The sequence below is a fragment of the Perognathus longimembris genome, chromosome 4 (assembly GCF_023159225.1).
Source record: "Perognathus longimembris pacificus isolate PPM17 chromosome 4, ASM2315922v1, whole genome shotgun sequence".
NCBI lineage: Eukaryota > Metazoa > Chordata > Mammalia > Rodentia > Heteromyidae > Perognathus > Perognathus longimembris.
The window spans coordinates 76,896,188-76,915,131 of NC_063164.1; the positions used below are offsets into that span (position 1 = coordinate 76,896,188).

The window sequence follows — 18,944 nt, forward strand, 5'->3', positions numbered from 1 at the left end:
AGGCCCCAGCTACCAGCATGCAGCTTTTACTGCTTTTTTTGTTTGTTTTGTTCATTTTAATCATTTTCAAGACGTTACTTTCTTTGTAGTTGCACAAAATAATGTAAATATCTTCATCTGGTTTCACGTAATATCAACTTTATTCCAATAGTACATAAAAACAGTATTTCAGTGTCATGCCCCTGTCTCTTTTTTCCCCCTTTTTCCATTATTGTCATAAAAATAAAAAGTTGAGCCAGGCACCTGTGGCTCGTCTGTAATCCTTGGAGGTTTGTAATCTCAGGAAGCTGAAGATCACAGTTCAAAGACAGCTGGAGCAGAAAAATTCATGTGACTCTTATCTCCTAGTAACCAATAGAAAACTGCAGTGGCATTGTGACTCAAAGTGGTGGAATATTTCCTTGAGCCCAAATAACTCAGGAACTAAGCCCAAGCCCCAAACTCAAGCCCTATAACTAACAAAATAACTACCAAAAAGACAACTTTATTCACTATAAACTTATCAATACAGTTACTTATATTGTTTTGTAAAGTTATCTTGTAACTCTAATATTTAGTTAAAAAGCTAGTAGCTACTGACACTAAAACATGTATATTTTATATGTAACCGAGTTTATCTTTTCCTATATCACCTTTATATGTACACATAGTCAATTATTCAGTATATGAATAGGTAGATCAATAGATAAGTATAGAGAAATATAGTTTAAAAAGCCATATTTCAAACTGAATTGGACACCACTGTTCCTATTTTTTACACTCTAATTCAGGCCATGAAACAGTCTTTAGGAATATAAAGAACAAACATTTATTTAAAGAAACATAACTTGGTAGGAGGATTTGAATTTCAGTGTTTAAGAGAAATAGTCTGTTTCCGATGTAACTGTTGAAGCAGACAAAATATTAAACAAGATATGCATGTGCTACAGAGCAAATAATCTTAAAATATCTAATATATGTAAAGTACTATATCAAGTAACTTTTATACAATTCTAAAACCTTTTATAAAGATAAATTTCCTTTATAACAGATGTTTCAAAAGGAAACAGCAATTTATCTTTCTTGTTCTATTTATCTATCATTCCTTTATTCTATCATTTTTTCTTCTTCTTAATTTCTCTTAAAATTTTAGGAATTTTTCTCATAAAGACCCTACTCATATGATTTTGATATATTTTCTAAATTCTAACATTTGAAACTATGATCAGGTGAACTACAGAATATACAACTATATAAATTTTTTTCTTTATCATATAATCTTCCTTTGCCTAAACTCTCCTAACTAGAAATGTTTTGTAACTGCAGAAATTACAGTTAATTTATGAACTTTGGTTAATTTCTTCCCTTCAGACAATGTACACACAACTCAATAATTTTATGTTTTAAGACAATTGGGCAGGATTAGGGCTGGGAATATGGCCTAGAGGTAAAGTGCTCAATTCCTATACATGAAATCCTGGGTTCGATTCCTTAGCACCACATATGTAGAAAAAAGCTGGAAATGGTGCTGTGGCTCAAGAGGTAGCATGCTAGCTTTTGAGCAAAAAGAAGCCAGTGACAGTGCTCAGGCCCAGAGTTCACGCCCCAGGACTGGCAACAAAAACAAAACAAATTAAAAAGACAATTGGGCAGGTTTGTTTGTTATTCAAAATGTCCATGCTATGCTTAATTTTATATAATATATGTGTCTTTGTGAGATTCTCTCTTGGGTTTCAGATAGAATAAAAACATTTATTGGATTATTTTCCTTTCTTTTTCACTTTTTTTTGGGGGGTGGGGGTGGGGCTGGGCTTCCCCTCTCTCCTCCATGGGGCTTAAACTCTGGGGCTAGGCACTGTCCCTGAGCTCTTCAGTTCAAGGCTAGCATTCTGCCACTTTGAGCCACAGCACCACTTCCTTATTGGTTCATATTTTTAAAAATCTTCCCATTTCTTGGTTATGTATATTAAGGTAAGGTATAAACTTAATTAATCAACAATATAAGCCTCTAATATCTTACATATAAAAAAGAATAATGATAAATAACATTACATTTAACAATATTATGATATTATGATATAAATAATATTGCATGCAAGGACTAAAGCACAGTGTTTTAATTTGGAAAATTCTGAATAAATCTTGTTTGTCACAATAGTCTTATGTCAGGAAAATTAAATGACAAGTCAATTTATTAATAGTAATTTTATGAATGCCATTTGTTACTTGGAAAGAGAAGATTTATTCTTCTCCATAGGAGTGTAAATTTCACCAAACATCTATTTAAATGAGCTAGGCATATTGGTTCAACTGAGAAATTGAGAAAGAAAGATTATAATTTTGAGGCTACCATAGGTTATATACAGAGATACTCTCTCAAAATAGAAATACACTTAAGATTTATACTAGCAAAATGATATTTTTCCTAGTAGAAAACCTTAGTCCCAGTGCCAAGCTTTCTGTACGCAGTAGTCTAAGTAAATCAGAAGTACTACACACAAATTGTTAAATTAAGCATATCCTTGAATCGAAATGTACTAAATGCACCTAAAGTATGAAACATCACAGTTTAGCATCACCATAAAACATAGAATTAACTAATTTACTCTGCAAGTTATGTGACTCATTGGGAATGTGTCTCACAGCCATTGCCTATCTCTGCAAGCACACATATTACTAGCTTAGGAAAAGGTCAAAGCTCAAAGCAGAAGTAGAGTTTCTGCTAAATTACATAACTTTTACACCATCATCAATAAAAACTATATCATGTAAATCAGTGTAAATCAGAATTGTTTGTTTTTTCTTATCTACAGTTTCATTTTCCATGCTTTCAGTTAACACAAGCATAGCTCAAAAATGTTAAATGAAAAATTCCAGGAGTAAAATATTTTTTAACTTTGTGTCATATTGTTTGTCATATTGTTTACTTTATTTACTATTAGGTATGGTTTTAACCTTTTACTATACCTAATTTATAAATTAAAATTTAGCAAAGATGATTTCTTATTTTCCATAATTTTTGGCAATCAGTGGAACTTAAATTGGTAGAACTGTTGTAATATAGCCATTGGAGTTGTGGCAATGTCAAGGGCAAAATTCACCAAAGTATGTTTACAGAAATTGTAAAAAATGCAAAATAACAGATAATGAGATGACAATTCAGGATGGTGGACTGATACTCACAATAATCAGAAGTACTCTATTAACTATATTTAAGGGTAAAGACCTGGCCATATAATCAATCAAAATGGTTTAGGTTATTTTCATGCCATTGTGATGAGTAGTTAGATTGAATCTCTCTATATATGTGTGCACAGTATATATGTTTACATGCATGTATGTATGTATGCATGTGTGTTGTATGTATGTGTGTTCATGTCCCTAGCCAGCTCTTTGTGCACCATATGCAACACCCAGATATCCTGGCCTCTTCATTTACCAAGCACTTCCTCAATGTGCTGTGCAGGAGGACTTGAAACATACACTTGGCCCACGCATGGAAGAGCAGGTTTCTATTTACACAGCACCATTCTTCCTCAACTTGCTCAAGCCTTGATTGCAGTATGTTGTCTAGCTTCTCCAGAAATCTTCCCTTTTCATTTACAATAATAAAAATTCAATTTTTGTCCACATGTTTAAAATGTTTTGAAGCTGCCATTCACTAACAGCCTTAGTTTAGTTATACACAAACTGTTTGAATGCCATCCGAACTTCTTAAGTTACAGCTTTCTCCCTAATTATGAGCCATACATTATTGTCTATATCATCTGTCGAATAAACAGCTTTTGTGCCTGCCAAAAGAATATCTGGAGGTGTTCTTATTTACACTGAATGTTGAAAATATAAATAAAAACACAAACATGGCTTGCTGAATGTTATAATTAATAAGTGCAACACAACTAAAACATTACCTAAATTTCCCCATTGTACAGCATGTCTTTAAACTGTTCATATTTTCCAAAAAATGGTTTTAATCCTACTGAAGAGAAAACAAGACATTCAATAAGTTTTGTAAAATTTGAATTTACTATATAAAAGAAATTAAAAAATTAATGAATAATAAAAATTAATAGTGTTTAATCAGGCAATAAGAAATGTTTGCACATATAGTTTAAGATGCTTCTCTTTCATTATTGAATATTCACATATTTTAAGTATTATAATGTTTTCTATGTATCACTGTATTGATTGTATCCTGCTTTGTATGTATCACATGCTATGTACTTTCCTTTAATTTTTATATCAAAGTAATCCATATAAAAATTTAACAGGCTCATGGTACGTATAATACTAATCAACTCCTGGACAGTGTATGAAAATATTTAAATATTGGCAGCAGTATTGTCATTCAACTTACTGCATGTGCTTGCACTAGGGCTTGAACTCAGGACCAGGTAGCTTTTCCTTGGCTTTGTCTCTCAAGGCTGGTACCCTTAAGTTCCATATTCTACTTCCATATTTTTACTGGTTAACAGGAGATAAGAGTCTCACAAATTTGTCTGCCTGAGCTGGCTTTGAACTTAGGTCCTCAGCTCTCAGTAGCCAGAATTACAGGCATGAGACATGAGCACCTGGCTTATAATTCCAGTCTGTGAACAGAAATAAAGGTATCAAGAATATACGGCATGAGGGTATAACTAGTGCATGCTGGACGCAGGATCTGAACCATCTGCTTATTCCTCAGTGTCTGTAAACCTAACCATTGCAGGTATTAACACAAATTGGACTCTCACACCCTAGTCAACAGTCCCTGGAGGCAGCCACAACTACTTTACATACAACTACTTTTTGTTAAGAAGGAAGCAATGTCAAAATGCACTGTCTATTTTTGTTACTATTTAGCTCCATATTGTAAATATTAGAGTGGTATTTATCTTTTCATTTTCTGACATTGAGGCTTTAGAAATTCTAGATCTTCTCCTGCTGTGTGCACATGGGCAAGCACAGTGCGAAGTTTCTTTCACCTCATCATATAAATAGGGTAAGATAATGATTTTTTTTTTTTTTTTTTTTTGGGCCAGTCCTGGGCCTTGGACTCAGGGCCTGAGCACTGTCCCTGGCTTCTTCCCACTCAAGGCTAGCACTCTGCCACTTGAGCCACAGCGCCGCTTCTGGCCGTTTTCTGTATATGTGGTGCTGGGGAATCGAACCTAGGGCCTCGTGTATCCGAGGCAGGCACTCTTGCCACTAGGCTATATCCCCAGCCCTAAGATAATGATTTTGATCATCAATATTGACTGCTGTAGGTAGGTTTATGATTATATAAACACTACAACTGATGCTTGTATATGATAGAATTGGGGCATAGGCTAAATTAGGTTAAAAGTTGGTAAAAAGTATGACAAGAAATGTACCCACTAATTTACATATGTGACTGTAACCTTTCTGTACATCACCTTGACAATAAAATTAAATTAAAAAATAAAATAATAAATGTCGTATATGCTAAGTATTACACGGCTTACTCCAATGTTTCTTTGAGTGTATAATTTCATTTTTTGAGTTGATAATTGCCCTCTTATATTTACCCAATATCATTTTGTTGATTTATTTGTATCTTTAAAATAATTTTGACAGAACTTAAAATTCTTCTAAGAATAGTCAAATCTACCAGGCATTCATTACAGGGAGCTACTGAGTGCAGATAACTGTGGTGGTAGACAGGTTTATAGGCAGGTATGCAGACACAGAAATCCAGCCCCCAGAGTCCTTTGATAATTTGCTCTAACCTGGTCCATTTTTCTCTGGGCAGTTGAAATACTGTTGTCCTGGGACTTGCCTTCATACTTACTTTGGTAATTACACTTCTCCCTTCTCTCTCATGTTTGAATCTTGAAGTAGCTTCCATAGCTGTTGAGCATGAAGAATAAAATACTCTGAAATCTTGTTCAACTGGGAATATCTTGAATCTACTCCTACATAAAGTAGTAGTTTGGCTTGACATGAAATTCTATCTAAGGAATCATTTCCCATCTGCTGACCCCTTGTATTAATCTTCTAGTTACCTTTGTTATTTGGGGGATAGTTTTTCAATTTTTTATTACAAAATTATGTTGAACTTTTATTTTCCACACCACATTCCTAATTTTCTACAGCTTTTATTTGGTCCTTTATGTCATTTCAAATGCAGCATTTGTCATTCATGATTTTATCTCTGAAGATAATTGCAGATATTTTCTCTCTTTTTTTCTACTGTGACATTTTCTGTTTTCTCTTTTGGGATTCTGTTCTATACTTTAAATGTGGATGAAGATACTTTATGATGCTGATGATACTTCATTTTTAAAAGCAGAACTCTTAAAAACCTTATACAAGCATTTTGTGAAGGAATAACGTGTATATTGGTGTGATTAGTGTAGCCCAACAAGCTACATTCAAGGTAGAGACAGACATGGATAAACCTGATATATGAGTAAATACTTCAGATTTATGTGAAGAACACAGTTGAAAATTTTTCAAGGTTTAGAATTCAAAATGTTATTTAACTATGCTGTTTATACCTCAGTCAGCCAAATGTTTCATTTAGTGTCCTCAGCTGTACTCATGTCTGTAAGTCTGTAATGACACCATTCATTTTCTCTAGAGAGTCAACTTCTGCCATTTTTGAGGTGGAAAAGAAGCAGTATTCTAGCTGCACCATCCAAAGAAAAGAAACTCTTGGAAAACAGCAAGTTTTACTCATCATTTACTTATTTATTGTTGTATGGAATTACTGTGCTTTGAACGCTGTGCCTCACATGTGTTAATCAAGCCCACTATCTCTTGCCCTATGCCACCAAGCTCTCTTTGTTTGAGACAATGATCCTCCAGATCTCTATGTCGCAGGGATTATAAAATGCATATATCTTCATCCTCTGGTTGTTTTTGCTTTAGGCTATCTCTATCTTTTTACCTAGGCAGGCCTAAAAAGGCAATCTTCCAGTCTCTGCTTCCCTAGTAGCTGGAATTTCAGGCATAATCATATTGATTTTCAATTACATGTTTTCTATCTCATCTGAATTGTGGACCTCATAGGCAACTGATGTTTTCAATAACTAAATACTTCAGTAGTTCTATGTTTCTTGACTCTTTATTTGATTTGTACATTCTCCATGTCTATACAGTATACATATGGTATTGATGAGTCTGAAATTTTCTAATTGATTTGTAATTACACAGGTGGTAGATAGTAAACTGCACAAACCTTCCTAAACAGATAACTATGAATATGCCAGCTTTGCTTGGACTTTGTGCCATTCAAAGAAATGTTCCTTATTTTTAAATGGTTTTTATTACATCTTCTTAAATATTTTTAAAACAAAGTAGCCAGCATAAGAAATGGAAAAACTACCAATATAGCTTACAAAATATATTTTAAAAGTTGGTTATGGAATAAATTAATACAGTCACCAATATAATCAAGCAGCAGTTAAAAACAAGCAATATCGTTTAACATTCAGTGAAAATGTGACATTTGTAGTCAGTTACCAATTTCAAGCGGTATGGTTCTGTGTTGCCTCCTAAAAAAAGACTGTCTGTGATTCTCTCTTTCTGTTCGTTTTTTCTCTCTTAATTTCCATTTTTTCCACACCAGCTGTAGCATCTATGTCCTGACTTAGATCCAACTACTTACTTTAACCCACAGAAAATGTCTCCCATAGACTCTGTATATCACTGCAATGTCTCTATTCTTGATAAGCTTGCTGTTTTAACATAATAGAATGAAAAAAGAGGTGCATGAGGTGAAGCTCCCACATGCTGGGGAAAAGAAAATGAAGACCTCTGTTTAGTAAATATTGGCAAAAAAAATGCAGTTCTTTGATTTACCCAAGGTAATATTGTAAGCGAGATTGAAATCTCAGCTGGGGCTAAGAATCAAATGTTACCTCCTTTGTCTTTAATGCATTCAAACATACTCATATTTTTAGAATGACTTCGTAGCCACTTAGCCATAGGTAAAGCAGTAAGAGATTGTCTTTGAGGTCCAAAGGCAAAGTCTGCCAAAATTTGCCATACCAGTGTACATAAACGCTGTCCATGTGTCTTTTTAAAAAAAAAGTTCATCCAAACTGAATAATAGAAAGAAAATGAATTTGTGTATTTGGAAAAGTTTAAGCTATGTTAAGTATATTAAATACCACATATGTACATATAGTTCTGGGGTTTAAAATCAGGCTTCACACTTGTTGGGTGGGCTTCGAAGCCATGTTTTTTCTAGTTACTTTTTGGGAAAGATTCTTGCTTTCAGTGTAGAAATGTGTCTGGACTACACTCACCTGCTTGTTACAAGCCTGTGCCATAAGTATCCATATACCCTCCATTGAGATGGAACTTCTCAGGTTTTTCATCTGGCTGGCCTGAAGCCATAGTTCCATGATCTGAACTTCCCAAGTAATTTAGGATGATAGGTACATATTATACTTCTTGGTTACAGGCTAAGAAACAGTCTTGAAATCTTTGCTGCTCAGGCTGGCTTGGAAAGATCTCTCCTCATACTGAGTATTTGAAGTAGCTAAGATTGCAGACATGAGTTACTCTCATCCATCCTAAGTATCATATTTCTGGCATATTCTAGTGAATGATTCAATCATATTAGATTGAATCTACTGAGCCATATTCAGTTAAAAGGGATTTATATCAAACTTCTTTTCCAAGGCTAAAACTCCACTACTTGCCTTAGGTATATGAGGACAGCAGATGTGACTTGGTAGAATTGCCTATTTTCCAGGTAATTACCTTCTGATGAGGGGTTGACTACATTCACTGTTGTATGTATGTGAGAGGCTCATTGAGTGCACCAGCATCTAAAGTCTTAACTTCACCATTGAGTAGTTAACATTAAGGGAAGGAAAAGTCATGTTCAAACACATGCAAGATGTAATGTTGTTTAAAGTTGTAGCCAACTCTCACAAATTTATGTGGCCTTGTTATGCACTGTCAATATAACTTGGATGACCTCATACCAGAGTCAAGGTGGAGAAACACTAGGCACATTTTTTGTTTTATATCTCTTTCTGGTAAGGTCGATTCAGATCTCAGCCTTCCCAATGGTGGTCTTCCTTTGGCAGAGCTACCCACAACTGACTTGGCTAAACCTGTGTTCCAAGTACCCTGAAAAGGCTATGTATATCCATATGTGATTGTGACTGTATAACCTCCAGAAATGCATGCCTACTTGCTTTAACTTTATCAATTAAGTCTCATTCAAGGAGACATTTGAATAAGGCCTATACCCAATAAAAGCTCTCATTTATGGTCACCTTTCTCTATCTGCTTGCTCTCTTTCCTGTATGTTTGCACATATGTGAGTGTGTGTGTGTGTGTGTGTGTGTGTGTATGTGTATGTCCTCCAGGCAAGCTGTGCTCCATGACCTCCACAGAATTTAAATATGACAAAATCTGTATTTGGATTTGTTGTTCCTCCTAATAACTTATGGTGATCTTTACATTAAAGATGAATTAAAAGAAAATTCCTAATGACTATATCTCATATATATGTATATATATATTTTTTTTTAACATAAAGAATAGGAACTATGATGGGGGGATATGGATGTAGCCCAGTGATAGAGTGTTTATCAAGCATGGAGAAAGCTCTGGCTTCAATAATCTGTACCACTTACAATTATAATAGAGATTGGAAAGCAATATGTCCATGAGCTTATTGAAGTCCTTCATTTGGAATTGTCTTTTATGGATTCTAATCTAATCTTCACTATTTGTTGTCTTTCTCTAATTCTCATAATTTAATACAAAGCAAACCAAAAAGTATTAAATGGGAAAGAAATAATAAAGAATAGGATAGAAATTAATGAAATAGAGGCTAAAAGTCTACAAAGATTAATAAAATTTGAAAAAGAAATTCATATTAATGAAAATAGAAATAAAAATCAGAGGGGCTGGGAATATGGCCTAGTGGCAAGAGCGCTTGTCTCATATACATGAAGCCCTGGGTTTGATTCCCCAGCACCACTATATAGAAAATGGCCAGAAGTGGCGCTATGGCTCAAGTGGCAGAGTGCTAGCCTTGAGCAAAAAGAAGCCAGGGACAGTGCTTAGGCCCTGAGTCCAAGGTCCAGGACTGGCAAAAAAAAAAAAAAGAAAAGAAAGAAATAAAAATCAGAATGTTACAAAAATATGCATGAAATTCAAAGAATCTTAAGGAACTATTTATGAGTGTTCAACCAGCTTTACATACCTGAAGTGAAAACAATTTGAGTTCATTAAATGGTGAAAAACTGAAATAATGAAGTAAATTCTACATGATATATAATGACAACTGAAGATTATTATAAAACACACGAATGAGTAATAGTAGAATGGCTGATTATGTAAGTGCAGTAATGAGAACTCAAACTAGGTGACTATCTTCTACATTCTGAGGGTAAAGACCTGTCAATCAGGAGTCTATAACAAATGAAATTAGGTTACAGAAACAGGGAAGCTCAAAATACTTTTTCTTTTTTTTTCTTATTTATTGTCAAATTGATGTACAGAGAGGTTACAGTTTCATACGTTAGGCTTTGGAGGAGGTAACAAACAGTACAAGGAATGTACTCAAAATACGTTTATTAAGAAATTAATGGAACTTATTTCTGAAATACTATTACTAAAATAAAGTTTAAATGAGTTTCATTCACAAACTGAATACTAAATTGTGGAGACAATGTTAGCAAAGGCTGAAGTATATGTGTGTATTAATGGAAAAAAAGAAGAGTGATTGATATTAAAGCATTTAAAGATTCTGTACCTGGTCTGAGGAAAAGTTAAAAAATAGGTTAATTTTGTACGTAGGTTAATTTTGTATGTATTTATGCTAATGGGGACATGCCAGAACAACAGAAAATTGATGTTTAGGCAGTGGAAGGAAAGACATGAATACATAGATTCATACATACACCTGAATTCAAAAGAAATAAGTAATCATAACACAAACTCATAGGTACTAAAAGTTGTGAGAATTATAAAGGAAATGCAGATTGTGCTTATTTGTAGACAATTATTTCCTACACCAAAGACTATTCAATTAAATGACTAATATTAAAGAGATATCTGAAAATTAAAATATCAAAATGTTTCTGCTAATTGCATGTCTCCACAATGCCAGCTATCCGTTAAAATTTACATTTTGTATAAAACGTAAAGTGTGGGATATCAATGGAATTATAAAGTGCTTAAAAGTATGTTGAGCTATAAATGTTCAATGACTTAATAAAGAAAATAGAAATTTTTGAGAAACATCAACGTAATCATGAATAATTGGAGATAAATGTTATGTTCTCTACTAGGAAGAATAAACATTGAACTCAGGGAATTCTTATAGAACAGAACTAAAAATTAATTGCAATTCAATTGAAATCCCAGCAGGAGATTTTATGGAGCACAATAAGTTTATTCTAAATTTATTTAGATGCATTCTAAATTTATAACTAAAAGTAAAGATGCCCAGAATAGTCAAAGCACTCTTTACAAAGAGAAGCTGAAATATAAAAATCTAACACATGCCAGGTGCAAAGTTCTACTATGTTAAAGTAACTAAGGTAATGTGAGTTTGATAAGGAACAAGAAAATTAGTAATTTGGAAAGCCCAGAGAGTCCAGAAATAAATTCTTCTCTCTCAACTTCTCTATTTCTGTGCTTGTCTGTCTGTCTGTTTGTCTGTCTCTCTCTATGTATTTTACCAACATTTACTAAATAAGATAAAAGAGTGTAATATATGCTAAAATAATAGTAAAATAATCCATAAAACTGGTATCACTATACATACTCGTATATACCTATGTATACCTTTATATAGCTTATAGGTAGATGGATAATAAAATTAAATTACAAGTACTACTTTCCTATTGTGAGAAATGTCAATATAAGGGAAACATCAATGGCCATATAACTGATAAGCTCTCTAGTGAAAAGTGGAGAAATATGTCCTCATTCAGAGATGTTGATGTATAGAAATATATAATTAGTTGGAACATTTCAAGGTCATACATATATCAGACACTATAATTCTTAAACATGTTTCTTAGTGGGGTAAAAGTAAAGTGCTTTCAAATATTGATGCACGAAATCAATATATGAAGTTATTAGCCAAATTTTGAAATAATCCAGTTGAAAACATTTCAGTGATTATGAAAAATGACCCCTATTTAAATCTCCAAATTTAATGGTCGTGCCGTGAGAATTTTGTTCCTTTAAATCCCAAGAACCTGAACATCTATGTGCATTCCTTTTGGGGAAAAGGTATCAGATTTTTCTCTAAAACATATGGTTTAGTAATGGTTATATACAATAAACTTTTCAATTCCTTTACTAATTAAAATTCAATTATAGTAAAATAACCACTGTAGCTTTTTGTAATAATTTATCAAGTCACTGTAGAAACCATTGCTAGTTCCTTGCTTTTGCAGGTTGAATTATAGAAGTGAGTAGGCAGACAAACTTATAAACATCATGAAAAGAATTATAGAGAGGAACGGGGGCCACTCGAATGCCATTTGGTTCTCGCTTGTCACACTGTAAAGTAAAAAAAAAAAAAAAAAGCCACAATGTTAATATTTTTCACATACTGAAAATAGGCATTCAACATAAACTTCCATAAAACATATCGATTTCTCTGAAATCATTCCATAGAAATTTTGTCAATTTAAAGAAAATAGCTAGTTTTTGTTATCTGAAACTTTTAAAAGTAAGTGAACATTACAACTTTGGGGAGAGGGGAACAGAGAGGGGCAAGTAGGAGAAAATGAGGATGGGGTAACAATGATTTAAAAATGTACTCAATACCTTATGTAACTGCAACCACCCCTGCTCATCACTTTTTCAATAAAAATAAAAGTTTTAAAAATAAGATTGAGTTGGAATATTAATAGAATTTTCCTAACTCCATTCATGTATTTTCTTCATCAAGCATTGTTTAGATCAGTGTATACAGCAATTCTGAGGGAATAGCCTAAAAATGTGGAGGCCATTGCACAAATTTAAATGCATAAGAATCTTACTGAGATCTGGAGAGTTTTAGCAAATTATCCTTAAGTATAATTTTCTAATTCTTGATCTTACAGATAAAGACTTAGCTTAGTTCTCTAGAATGGCTGAAAATTTCTTAAATAGGGCCAAAAAAGTTGACTTGACTCTGAATCCTTTATGGCCAACTTTAAAAATCATCCATTTGAGGCTGGATAATGCAATCTATGAACTGCTCTTCCAAAACTCCATAAAAGCCAGGGAGCAATGGTAGTGGTATACTTACAACCACTCCCCTTTTTGATAGTTCTTCAAACATATTTTTGTCAGAATTAGGAAATGTTAGTGTTAACTGACAGCCCCGATGCTCTATGTGTGATGGAGTAATTATGTTCACCGTTGGTTCCTTGGTTTCTGATTTATCTTTGCTATAGTAATGTTTGATCAAATATTCCAAATAGCCAGTAAGCAAAATAGATTTTCTCCTCAATGCTTTCAGAGTTGCTTCCCGAAAGATCTGCAGAATGAAAAGGAATATGATTAAGTGTCCTATATATTCACAAAGAAGCAATATTTAATGGTAAATGATACATGGGAAGGTAAAGCCTGCTTTTGACCTATCAAATCAATGTCACATTTTAATCCTTTTGCGAAAACATGCCCTCTATTAAACACACTATCATTAAATATTGACAGTAGTTTCCCTAACAGAAAAACTGAAAAAAGTCATATGTATAAATAAGAAATTACAATAGATTCTTTAAATTAAGTGTCATATAACCACCAAGTGAAACACACCCTACTGTTGTAGAGCTGACTCCATCTTGATTAGGGAAACATGGTAGAAAATGTTGGGGGAAATAGAGCTGACTCCATCTTAATTATTAGGTCAACCTGACCCCAAAATTCTGCTTCTGTAAATGACTTGCGTAACTTGTTATTTACTCTACCCCCTTTGTCAACCTCCTACATTTGTGCCATGCATGCTTCACTTGTTTTCTGTACCCCTGCGTCAAGACCTTACATCTGTGTTATGCTTTTACCTTTATAAACCCCAATTTGAGGACTGCTCGGGGGTCACAGTGGCAGCTCCCAAGTCTACACTCTGTCCTTGGTTGGTCAGCCTGCTTTTCACTGGCGTATTTTCAGCTCCCGAGTCTGTGTGTCCCTTGCTGGTCAGTTTGCTTTATGCTTCCCCAATAAATCCATCTTTATGGATTTATCTTTGAGACTGTCTCTGAGTGGTGGACACTTGGTGGGACAGAATCTCCCCTCCCTCGAACCCCAGAACATTTCTTACCCCATAACACCTACTAAATGAGTTTAAATTCTAAAATATTTTTCTTTCTGAACCATTTTACAAACAAACCTTTCTGTCCTCATAAACTGTTTAATCTACAAAAAATGTAGAGATAATGTATATATAAAGTAGACAGGATTCCATTATTAAATGTTTCATCAAACATCCACTTAAACAGTTAAAAATATAAACAGCCCAGCACCGGTGGCTCACTCCTGTAATCCTAGCTACTCAGGAGGCTGAGATCTGAGGATTGTGGTTGAAAGCCAGACCAGAGGGGAAAAACCATGAGACTCCTAATCTTTAGAAAACCAGAAGTGGTGTTGTGGCTCAGGTGGTAGAGTACTAGCCTTGAGTTGAAAAGTGAAGAGCTCAGGGACAGTGCTTAGGTTCACATCCCTGAGTTCAAACTCCATGACTGACCAAAAATAATAATAATAATAAACAGTTAAATTGTAAAACAAAATATTCCCAACAAAGGAAGAAAAAAATTAATATATTTTTAGTATTGAAAAATTTGGACTGGCCCTCCCTCCCTCCCTCCCTCCCTCCCTCCCTCCCTTCCTGCCTTCCTTCCTTCCTTTCTCCCTCCCTTACTCCCTCCCTCCCTCCCTCCTTCCTTCCTTCTTTCCTTCTTTTCTTTCTTCCCTTCCTTATTTTTCTTTGTTTTCTCCCTTTATAATTTATTTTCCTCTGCTAAATTCTAGCACTTCACAGAAGGTTATTTGCTGCCAGTGGTGCTATTCAGATAAGTGTCAAGGTCCCCCAACAACTGGTGTTGGAGCATTAGGTGTTGAGATTCTTAAATCTCAACAGGATTACCTAAAGTATCAAAGCATGCTCTGCTTTTCTATCTTATCCCCTAAGGTTATATAGTATTTAAAAATACATCCTACTTACAGTAACTAAGTGTACTACAAAAAGATCATGACACTGTTATGACACTCAGTGCCCCTTTTGTGTATCAGAAGGAAAAGCATCAAGAACAAAGATAGGAAAAGCATGGTAGGTAATACCTAGATTTTATCCAGGCTATGATGCCCTTATCTGTGTGTATACTCAGCTTGTGGAAGCAGACATTCTAGCAGGACTCAAACCACTAAGCACACATTTTTCTTGAACTCTATTGCGTGGAGTATATGAATTTGGCAGACGGACAGGAATATATTTGAGGCTTTCAAAGGTTTTAGCTTCAGACAGAGAATGATCTGTGGTATTTGAAAGACTTGGGATCTGGGCTCAAACAATATTGCTTTGGACTCGGGTGGCCTAAGCATTTGGTAGGAAGCATATCCTCATTTCCTGGTGTAGAAGAAGATACAAGTGAAACTGGGGCGGTGAGGACTCAAAGGAACTCAGCCAAGTTTCATTATCAGCATACTCTGAGGGCAAGAACAGAGATTGGCAAAGCAGGCATCTTAGGCTGGTCAAGTTTGTGAAAAGAAACTAGAAGAAGGACCACTTCACATTTCTTTTTGGAAACTACAATATTCTAAGATTTTTTCTTATTTTAGGTTTTTTGTTTCTCTTTTATATTTTATTACTGTATTCCCATTATACAAATATTCTACTTTTAGTATTTTCTACCACTCCATATACTCTTTCTTGTCCCCTTCTTGTTAAAAAATTTAGTTTTATTATTCTATTTTTACACATGCATTTGGAGTTATTTCCAATTTATTCAGTCCTTCACTCTTTCTTTTTGCCTCCTTCCCACTATTTTTTTCTTTTCCAGTACTGTACTGTGGCTTTCTCTCAGGGCCTGAGCATTATCCCTGGCTATTTTTGCTCAAGACTAGCACTCTACCACTTGAGCCACAGCACCACTTCTGTCTCATTCTATTTATGTGGTGCTGAGGAATCAAACCCAGGGCTTCATGAATTTTAGGAAAGCACTCTACCACTAGGCCACATTCCCAGCCCTGCTTCCCACTTCTATTTTACATTTTTGTCACTTGTTAAATTAAGAATTCTAGAAAAAAATCTCTGATTTAGTAACAAGCTCCAGAATACACAAGAAAGGTCCCATGAAGTCTCGTTAGCCCTCGGTATCTGTGGGGGACTACTCGCTTAAACCTTCATGCTCAAGTCCCACATAATAAATGACATAGTATTTATACATAACATGCATGCATCTTCATGTATACTTCAAGTCCTCTTGAGATTATTAAGGTACCTAAAATAAACTGGTGCTTACTCCTATAATCCTAAGAACTCAGGAGGCTGATATCTGAGGATTTGGTTCAAAGCCTGCCAAGAACAGGAAAGTCAAGTGACACTCTTATCTCCAAATAACTACCAGAAAACTGGAAGTGGTACTGTGGCTCAAAGTGGTAGAGCATCAGCCTGGAGCAAAAGAACTCAAGGATTGCCCTTCGGACCTGAGTTTAAGCCCCATGATCAACAACAACAACAATAATAAAAATATTTTTTTAAAAAAACTAAGATAAAATAAATACTATGTAAAAACTTTTGCATTTATTTCTTTCACTTATTCCTACTTCTTCCACATGTCCCCTAAAATTAAATAACTGATTTTAAAAGACTAGGCAGTTAACATCTCTAATTTACACATGCTTACTCACTTGTTGCTGTTTTAGAAATGCATAGAAAGTTGTGTAACTTAACAGAGCATGCAAACTGTGTACTATTTTGTAATTTTCTTTTCCTTTTCTTTCTTTCTTTCTTTTTTTTTTTTTTTTTTGTTTTTTTTTTGCCAGTCCTGGGCCTTGGACTCAAGGCCTGAGCACTGTCCCTTGCTTCTTCCCGCTCAAGGCTAGCACTCTGCCACCTGAGTCACAGAGCCCCTTCTGGCCATTTTCCATATATATGTGGTGCTGGGGAATCGAACCGAGAGTTTCATGTGTTGGAGGCAAGCACTCTTGCCACTAGGCCATATCCCCAGCCCCGACTATTTTGTAATTTTAAACATTTACAGTTTATAACAAGAAAGGGAATTTTTAAAAGCCTATAACTAACATAAAACTTTATTAATTAAAGGCAATTTTTATCAGGACAAGCCTCAGTACTGTAAGACTCCAGTAAGAAGCTCCAGAGAAATACTTAAGTAGTTTGGAGTTTTAAAGGGAAAAATAAATCAGCCCTCAAGGATAGAGATAAAACTTCCTAGAGGGACTAACACGGTATGAAAAGAAAGTAATAGAAAAAATAACAAACACATCAACAACAACATGCTAAGTACTAGTTCCTCCTAAGGTATGTCTTTACATGGTGCCATTTACTTTTGATTTATCTTCTCCTTAATAGAAACCTGCAAAATAAAATAAATCTTGTTCCAACTTATTTAAACAAAATGTGTCTCTAAATTGATATTATACATACATTTAAGAAATATCACCTAGTTTCTAGGTAGACTTTTACATAAAAAAAGAAACTTAAAAAATGTGCGTTACAGGCTGAAAAATTTTGTAATAATCTAAGTGAAAGCCGCACATCCTCCCTCTAGTGGTCAATTTTAAAAAGTGCTCTCCAAATTGCAATGAAACGAATATGCAAGTGTCACTGGAAAATAACATTGAATAAAGCGAAGGAACTTGGCACTATCATCCAGTGGCCATAATAAGAAGCTGTTATCCTTGTTCATTGATCTTAGGTTTCAGGAAAGATTTTGGGAAATTTTAATCCTGTCACTTAATTCTCAAATCTCAACAGGATTACCTAAAGTATCAAATATTTTTATTTCAATATATATTGGTGTAAGACATCTACTAGGACAGATAGGTGTATTTGTTTACAGTGTATTTCACTCAAATATATGCTAGAAATATGTTCAATTATTATTTGTTTTGGTATTATTAACTATTTGAAAAGTGATTATATATGAAATACTTGTATGTAGCAATAAATATTTGCCTGAATGAATTTAATATACCCTGAAGGGTTACAAACAAATCACAGTTTATTTTTAGACCTATTTGTCTGATTATCTATCTATCTATCATCTATCTATGGATCAGATTGATATCTAAATTTACATATAAATTGGATTATGAAAAAATTGTTGTTTTTAGGATGAGACTAAACAAAAGCAGAAATATAAATAAAATTCCAGAAAAATTTCAGTCATAATAGGAGATATTGTTCACAATTTTCAAAGTCCCAGGAAAACAAAACCTTGACTTGTCTAACAAGGCTAATTTACTAGGTGTTGCTTTCATTCTAACTTTTCTCGGTTCCCTGTAAAGCCATCTTTGCCAGGTCCCTGGAACTGGGAGAAATAGAATCCCCAGAAAACACGATATCTAACACATAATACTTCCTCAATAAATATTTCTTGAGTGAATAAATTGCAGATTTAAACTAAGCATTTGTTTTCAGCAGTGCATTCAAGTCCACAGATATCCTTTGTGGGACAGAAAACATTTCTCTGAGCAGGTTGATGCATTTAATGAATTATACACAATGGCAAAGTGACAAGCACTGGGCAAGGGAGAGTACATATACATGAAAGATAACATTCATTACACAGTCCCAGTCCCAAAACACAAAACATATGTTTCTTCTTCCCAATGATTACTCATATTTGAAATCTTATTTTTGCAGTTCTGAGATTTTGAACTCCAAGCCTTGCCCTTGCTAAGAATGCATAAGGCATGTAAGTCACACCTACAGTTTTCAATTTTGATCTTGGTTTATTTTAGATGGGATCTTTTGTTTTTTACTCAGAGTTCCCTTGAACAATAACACTCCTTGCTTTGCCTCC

General features: G+C 34.3%; 1 protein-coding gene across 1 annotated transcript in view; it reads right to left on the minus strand.

Moving 5' to 3' along the window:
- Window positions 1-10,922: 10,922 nt before the first annotated feature.
- The window catches only part of Kynu (kynureninase), a 111,295-nt gene continuing 103,273 nt past the window's right edge, over window positions 10,923-18,944 (minus strand). The window contains exons 13-14 of the mRNA XM_048345539.1: window positions 13,208-13,438; window positions 10,923-12,471 (exon numbers count right to left, since the gene is read on the minus strand). Coding sequence (XP_048201496.1) covers window positions 12,346-12,471; window positions 13,208-13,438 — 357 coding nt within the window. The 3' untranslated portion in view covers window positions 10,923-12,345. The remainder of the gene's footprint in view (window positions 12,472-13,207; window positions 13,439-18,944) is intronic.